Source organism: Lycium ferocissimum, chromosome 11 (genome assembly GCF_029784015.1).
Source record: "Lycium ferocissimum isolate CSIRO_LF1 chromosome 11, AGI_CSIRO_Lferr_CH_V1, whole genome shotgun sequence".
Taxonomy (NCBI): domain Eukaryota; kingdom Viridiplantae; phylum Streptophyta; class Magnoliopsida; order Solanales; family Solanaceae; genus Lycium; species Lycium ferocissimum.
The window spans coordinates 63,100,527-63,108,474 of record NC_081352.1 but is presented as its reverse complement, the minus strand read 5'-3'; the positions used below and the strand labels follow the sequence as shown (position 1 = coordinate 63,108,474).

Below are 7,948 nucleotides of genomic sequence, written 5' to 3'. Positions count from 1 at the left end.
GTAAAGACGATAGCATAGAACAAGTACAGTAACGTGTTCCACCATATAAGCGAGAATTGGATACGTATAGGATAGGCAGTAGGTCATGCAACCTAACAAGTGGTATCAGAGCCAATTCCCTCTAAAGGTTAATACCTTAGAGAAGATCATGATGAGGGATGCACTACCTACAGGACAAAGTAAAAGCAAGTCAATCTTCAGGTCTTCACTGGTCAGAAGTGAGCACTTCTTCATATGGAAAAATAGGATGCAGTCTACTTGATGGGCATTGACTACAGATGGATAATCACTTCAGAAGGACCGTTCATACCCATGAAGACCCTGCATGATGGAACCCAAAGACACAAGACGAGAGGAGAATTCATAACTGAAGATGTGGCAATGATGGAGCTAAACGGGAGAGCATTAAACATTCTACAATGTAGCCTGGGAACAGATCAGTGCAATATAATCTCAGGATGCTCAAGCGCAAAAGAATTATAGGACTTGTTTGCACATACACATGAGCGGATAACTCAAGAAAACAAACTCAGACTGTATATGCTCATGATGAGATATGAATTATTTGCCATGGAGGATAAGGAGTAAGTTAGATATATGTTCGATAGATTTGTTAATATCACCAAAAATCTCATCACCCTTGGTAAGACCTTTACCAACGAAGACTTAGTCACGAAGCTTCTAAGAAGTCTTCCTCCTTCATAGGATCCTAAAGTCCTGGCCAACAGAGAAGTCTGTAAAATAAACACCATGCCAATAGAAGAGTTGTATGTTAACTTACTAATGCATGAAACAAAGGATGACCCCTTGAAATCAAGAGCCATGCCAGTGCATACAGATAGCGACGGGGAGAGACTTGAGATACAGACATACTGGAATGGGTATAGACACATGATAGAAGAGAGTAAGGTAGACATTTTTGCTCACAATGATCAACACAAAGGGTGTTCAGTCTGTGGAAAATCAAATTCAAAGATTGAAAATCATTCAACATGAAAATCAAAAGGAAAAGAGCCCATGACAGCAACATCGAGATCAAGGCCTAAGAAAGAATTGGTGGAAGATGATTGCAAGGCTCTCATAGCCATTGAATATTCAGACTCTAGAGTTAAGAAGGATATTTGGGAAGGTACTCTTGATCTTAGAAGACTTGATGAGATTCCCATAGACAAGCTCATGCCACTAGTAATAAAGTTGAGTGAGGAGTGTCAAAACATGAGCAATGAAAGAGCTGAGCTACTTGGGACCATTGCCAGGCTGACAAAGAGGGCCAGGAGGGTAAAGAGGAGAAATTGCTCACTGAAGGAATAGGTTGCTCAACTTGGTTCCGCCATCGCAGTGTTCTAAGCTGAAGCTCAAAAGCTGACTGAAAGTGCTGGACTCGTCCTGAAAGGAACAAAACTAGAACCGGTAAAAAAGAATGGAGGGAAAATGTACAGGAAGAAGATATGTCCAGCAAATAAAGGCAAAAGGAAGGAACGCAAGCGTACAAGGGTTGTATAACCAACCTCTAAGCAACCATGCAGGAAAGAGTGGCAGAAGGCAAGCAAAACAATGATATATACAAAGGCTTGCTCAAAATTGTATAATAGTAATAAATTAGAAACTTTGTCCACTCTTATGAAAAATGGTAAAGGAAGGCTTAGAGAGGATAAAAATAAAAGAATGAGTTTAATGAATCGCCCAGGGCTGAGTGTGAGGGGGAACATGAGTAGAAATCTGAAGTAAATTCAGTGTCATCGAAGGTAAAGACTGGGGAGAGACGAGTGATGCAAAGATGTGAAGAAGAAGAGAGCACCTGTCCTATAAGAGGCAGATAAAAGGAGAAGGACACATCCAAAGTGGAACGTACCCAAGTGACAATGAAACAGGTTGAAGAACCCGTTCTATCAAGAAAATTGAGGATAGTCAACTTGGACAAGTAGCTCAACCGGATCTAATAAAGTGCTAAAGGGTTCAAACTCCCACTAGAACAACAACAGGTTATGGTAAATAGTTCCTTCATTGATTAAGCATGGGAAAGAGGAATAATCAGGTCAGTATTGATGATTATTAAGGCTGCACGTTACTCCTTAAAAATTGATAGAAAAGTTGTATCGGACTATGTGCTTTTCAAAATAAATATTTTACTCAGTCTCGTACATTAAGTTGCATGTCCTATATTGAATTATGTTCATAATCTCCTAAAAGGACTAACATAGTGATTGTCACATTATACTGGCATTAATGTTAAAAATTGCATATGGCTGGTCATCTACACTTCAGGTATGTATTATGTCCCTTGCAATCATTTATATACATGCAGATAAATATGTCACAACCCAACCCGTGGATCGAGCGGGCACCCACACAATCCCCCTGGTGGGCGAACCCTTCCTTTACCCAACAGTTCAATTAATCAAACGGAAGAAAATATAAGTACTAAACAGTCTCAAATCATATAAATAAATACTAAATACGGAGTAATACTACGATGCCCCAAAAGCTGGTCTAAGTACAAGAGCCACTAAATATACATATGTCTGGAATGTCAAATAACATTATTAGAAAATACAGTCTCGGAACAATGGACAGATATCATAAGAAAAGTTTTTCGGACTGCTGGTTAGGAATATAGCTCACCCTGGAAACTCGTACTAAGGGCCTCAGGATGATAACTCGCGAGGTGCTGAAGTGGAACCTGTAGCAAACTCTGCACTCAGAAAAAAGTATAGCAAGGTAGTATTAGTACAAACACTACGTATAGGTAGGTATCATAGGTTGACAACAAATAGTTCACATATATGAAGAATAAAACCAACAATTAGACAGTTAAGGAAATGAGGCATACTCACAAGTCAGATCATCACAATAATAAAGGAATTCCACCAACCAGAAGTCATACAGAAACTCAACTATTCAAGTCATAAGCTTAGGTGGATTCACTAAACCACAATTCTGTCAAGTCAAATAATTGATCTTTACCACAAGAATAATTCATCAGTCAACACCAAGAATCAATAATAAAAGTGCCATATGATGTTGTGGATAAAATGGAATGATATGCAATGTTGTGCAACGCACTGGCCAATACCTCGAACATGTACATGCATGCCACAGACGAAGTTTCGACGCCATGATAGTCATGACCCATAGGGGACCCGCGAAGTTCATGTACACTACTCGCATCCGGACCGCACATCGGATTCACGAGTTCACAATTTCTTTTCTTTCCTTTTCTTTTCTTTTCTTTTCACAATCCGACAAAACCTCGGATGATCCACTTTTCTCACTTATCATCATCAGTACAAAGTCACATGTTCACATCAATGTATCATATGAAATGAGTATGTATGACATGCATGAAATCAATATCAACAATAAATCATAAGCAGGATCTTATTCGTGTCTTATCATAAGTACATATCACAATTCAATCTTTTATCATTATCCTTCCTTTTTATGATGACAAGTGGAACATCAGAGAGAGAGATGAATGCAATATAACATAACATAGAAAGAATAGCAACAAGCCTAATCATAGGAAATAAGGCGATAAGTCCAACATGACAAATATGGCGACAAGCCCACACAACAGCTGACAGAACCAACTTAATTGAAATCAATCCAAACTCCATACCCGAAGGCCTAACATGCTTTCCTTGTCAATATCAAATCCTACACATGCTTCAGTATTTGGAGTCTAATCGAAAGGTAAACCGTAACCTACCTCGATGACGACCGGGTGCCACGAACTATCTGACTTGCGCCTTGCTCTTCTGAAGAGCTTTCGAAAGATAGAAGTCTATTCAATAATACACTTCATGTAAGAAATCGAGGCTAACGATATCAAACAAGCTATAGTACTAATAGAATCGAAAACATCCCTTTTAAAGAGGAAAATCAGACCCACAAGGGCAAAATAGGAATTTCGAGATTAAAATTGGTAACCCAACATTTTAGAAGTTCAACACTATTCCCCAATTGCAAAATTGACTCAAGAAATCATCAAGTTCCCCATTAGATAAAAAAATCACAATTTGGGATGAAACTCTAACTTTCCATAATCTAATCCTTCATCAAAATAGAGATTCAAGCTTAGAGTCTAGTCATTCACAAGGTTTCATGATTATATTAAGCAAGATTCACCAAATAAACCTTTTTTCATAGCTTAAGACTCAACCATTCGCAAAAGAGTTTGAAACCCATCTTCCCCAATTAACACCTTTAACCTACATGGACTCTTTTCTAAATAAATAAAATAACCACAAAGAAGTAAAAGAGAGCTTACCCAATGACGAAATCACCCCAAAGCTCTGTAAATCACCTGCATAATATTTGAGGGTTTCAATTTAGTGAATGAATGAAGAGTGGTATGGATTGGGAATAAAAGGGGAATCTGTTTCAGCCATCCCCGCTTCCGCGGACCAGGATCCTCTCACGCACTCCCGCCTCGGCGGATACTCGTCTACTTAGGCGGACGTCATTAATGACCAGGCATCTCGCATCTCTGGGCTAAGTCCTACATGGGCGGACCCGCAAATGCAAAAGCACACTCGCTGAAGTAGGACATCAGAAAACCAGAATTTTTGAACATCCACCCTAGACCTCCCGAGTACAAACTGAACATGCAGACACATGTAAAAACATGCTGCAAACTCAACCCTGAAATTGGAATTCCCAACGGAGGTCAGCTTGACTCGGTCAACCCCCAAACAACCAAAACCAAGTTTCCAACCAAGGGTACAAAATGCTCTCAAATTCCTCGAGAACCGAACCAAACATCCCACCAAGTCAAAATCAACCCTCCAGACCTCATAGAATTAATGGAATTTCAAAAAAGGTCCGTTTACCCAAAAGTCAACTATTGGTCAAAGATTTTTCGCTTTAAGGCTTTAATTTCCCCAAATCACTCTAAGACTTGCCCGATAACCTCGGGAACCGTGTCGCCCATCCCAGCAGGTCAAAATCACTCTAACGGGGCTAAGAGAAGGGTCAATGGGACAAAAATGTCATAACGACCAAATGGGTCATTACATCAGATACCAATTAAACAATCGTTCGTCCCTGAATAGAGAAGGAATGAAATGATAGAAAGGTACCTGAGTTGGTAAAAAGCTGGGGATATCTTTCTCGCATATCTGCCTTGGTCTCCCAAGTAACCTCATCAACAGGACAGTGTTTCCACTGCACCTTGACTGAAGAAATCTCCTTAGACCTCAACTTTCTCACTTGCCAATCCAAAATCGCTATTAGCTCCTCCTCAAAGGATAAATTCTGATCGAACAACACTGAATCCCACTGAATGATATAAGACCTATCATAATGGTACTTCTTAAACATGGAAACATGAAATACCGGATGAACACCTGATAGACCCGGTGGTAAAGCCAACACATAAGCCACCTCACCAACTCGATGGAGAACCTCGAAGGGACCAATAAACCTTAGGCTCAACTTGCCCTTCTTCCCAAATCGCATTACACCCTTCATGGGTGAAACCTTTAACAGAACCTGCTCGCCAACCATAAACTCTAGATCCCGAACCTTTCATTCCACATATTATTTTTGCCTACTCTGAGCTGCCAGAAGCTTCTCCTGGATCAACTTCACCTTGTCCAAGGACTCTCTTAACAAATCCGTACCCCAAGGTTTCACCTAGAAAGCATCAAACCACCATATCGGAGAACAATATCTCCTAACATATAAAGCCTCGAACGGTGCCATGTCGATACTCGAGTGATAACTGTTGTTATACGCAAACTCTATTAATGGTAAGAAATGGTCCTAATGACCACCAAAGTCGATAACACAAGCTCTCAACAAGTCCTTAAGCACCTGAATAGTCCTCTCAGACTAACCATCAGTTTGTGGATGAAACGCGGTGCTAAGATCCAACTGAGTACCCAACTGCTGCTACAAAGTCCTCTAGAAGTGGGAAGTAAATTGAGTGCCTCTATATGAGATGATGGAAATGGCACCCCATGCAATCGGACGATCTCTCTAATGTAAATCCACGCCAACTTCTCTTTATTATAAGTCATCTGAACCGGAATGAAGTGTGCAGACTTAGTCAACATATCCATAGTAACCCAAATCGAATCGAACTTGCCCAAGGTCTTCGGAAGACCAACCACGAAGTCCATAGCAATCCTCTCCCACTTCCACTTGGGAATGGGCATCCTCTGAAGCATACCACCTAGTTTCTGGTGCTCATACTTAACTTGCTGGCAATTCAAACACTGAGAAATGAAATCTGCAATGTCTCTCTTCATCCTACTCCACCAATAGTGTTGCCTCAAACCATGATACGTCTTTCTTTCACCCAGATGAATAGAATACCGTAGAACTGTGAGCCTCTCCCACATGAGGAACTTAAATGCGCCCCTTAATCCTCAAGAAACCGTTGTTATCAAGCATGGCCTCCTTGGCCTCACTATTCATCACCTTATCCCGAATCTTACATAACTTCACATCATCAAACTGCTGGGCCTTAATCTACTCCAAGAGAGACGACCTCGCCTTAACATAAACCAGAACCTTGCCAGATTTAGAAATATCCAATCTCACAAAGCTATTAGCAAGAGTCTGAACCTCCATGGATAAAGGACGCTCCTCAACAACCAAACGAGCTAAGCTACCCATACTTACTGCCTTTTGGCTCAACGCATCAGCTATCACATTTGCCTTGCTCAGATGATAAAGAATGGTGATATCATAATCCTTAAGAAACTCCATCCATCTACGCTGCCTCGAATTGAGATCCCTTTGGTTGAACACATGCTAAAGACTGCGGTGATTAGTAAACACCTCACAATGGACCCCATATAAATAATACCTTCAAATCTTCAACGCGAAGACTATCGCTGTCACGACCCAACCAGAGGGCCATGACGGGCAGCCAGAGCTAACCTACCGAACACCTCCGAACATACATCTCATAATCATTTCTAGGTTGGCCACAAAGACAGCTCATGGTTATCATAATCTGTAAGGGCATATATCACAAGATAAGGACACATCGCTATATAACCATCAGTAACTATGTCCATAAACATAGGCCAACAAGGCTACCAAAATATAATACCACAATATGAACAGATTATGATATGGGACTTCTAGCTACACATATCTGTCTACGAGCCCCTATGTATAGTACAGGAATCCATGAAGACGAGGCACGACTCCGCCATGCCCAAGTTTATATATACACAAGAGTAGTACTAATAATGCACAGCCTCCGGCTAACCGGAGCGCTTTTGAAACCCACCGACGAAGCTCCTAAGTTGTCTGGTCCGTCTACCTGTCTATCTGCGGGCATGAATGCAGCGTCCACAAGAAAGGACGTCAGTACGAATAATGTACTGAGTATATAAGGCATAAGATCAACATGTACATAAGAATTATGGAAAAACATTTGAGACATGCCAATGAGTCCGGGAATCTAAATGAATCTCGAGGATCGTATATCGTGAAACATACGTATATATATATATATATATATATATATATATATATATATATATATATATATATATATAAACGCCACAACATAGGCCACATCATCACCCCCTGTCAAATGTGCCTTATATATATACATGAACGCCACAACATAGGCCACATCGTCACCCCCTGTCAAATGTGCCTTATACATATACATGAACGCCACAACATAGGCCACATCATCACCCCCTGTCAAATGCGACTTATATATATACATGAACGCTAAAACGTAGGCCACATCATCATCCCCCGTCAAATGCGCCTTATATATATACATGAACGCCACAACGTAGGCCACATCGTCACCCCCCGTCAAACGTGCCTATATATATATATATATATATATATATATATATATATATGAAGACTGAGATTGAGTGTAATGCATAAGTACAATGAAATAATAGGACTCGGTAATATCACAAAATAGTTATATACATATATTATATTCATAGCATGCACGAGA

General features: G+C 40.3%; 1 protein-coding gene across 1 annotated transcript; it reads right to left on the bottom strand.

Annotated features, from left to right (window-relative positions):
- Positions 1-2,645: 2,645 nt before the first annotated feature.
- On the bottom strand, positions 2,646-6,717 carry LOC132038561 (uncharacterized). Its single transcript, XM_059429212.1, has 4 exons — positions 6,520-6,717; positions 5,886-6,023; positions 5,082-5,280; positions 2,646-2,692 (listed from the first exon to the last, which is right to left on the bottom strand). Exons 1-4 carry the CDS (start codon positions 6,715-6,717, stop codon positions 2,646-2,648), a joined length of 582 nt encoding a protein of 193 aa, XP_059285195.1.
- Between the last annotated feature and the right edge of the window lie 1,231 nt (positions 6,718-7,948).

What these genes read in the sequence shown, in the direction of transcription:
- LOC132038561 (XM_059429212.1), bottom strand. Translation starts at nt 6,717, where the DNA reads ATGGAGTTTCTTAAGGATTATGATATCACCATTCTTTATCATCTGAGC. An exon ending in GACTTTGTAGCAGCAGTTGG is followed by an intron (nt 5,281 to 5,885) that starts GTACTCAGTTGG and finishes TATATCATTCAG; the next exon opens with TGGGATTCAGTGTTGTTCGA. An exon ending in CCAGCTTTTTACCAACTCAG is followed by an intron (nt 2,693 to 5,081) that starts GTACCTTTCTAT and finishes TTCTGAGTGCAG; the next exon opens with AGTTTGCTACAGGTTCCACT.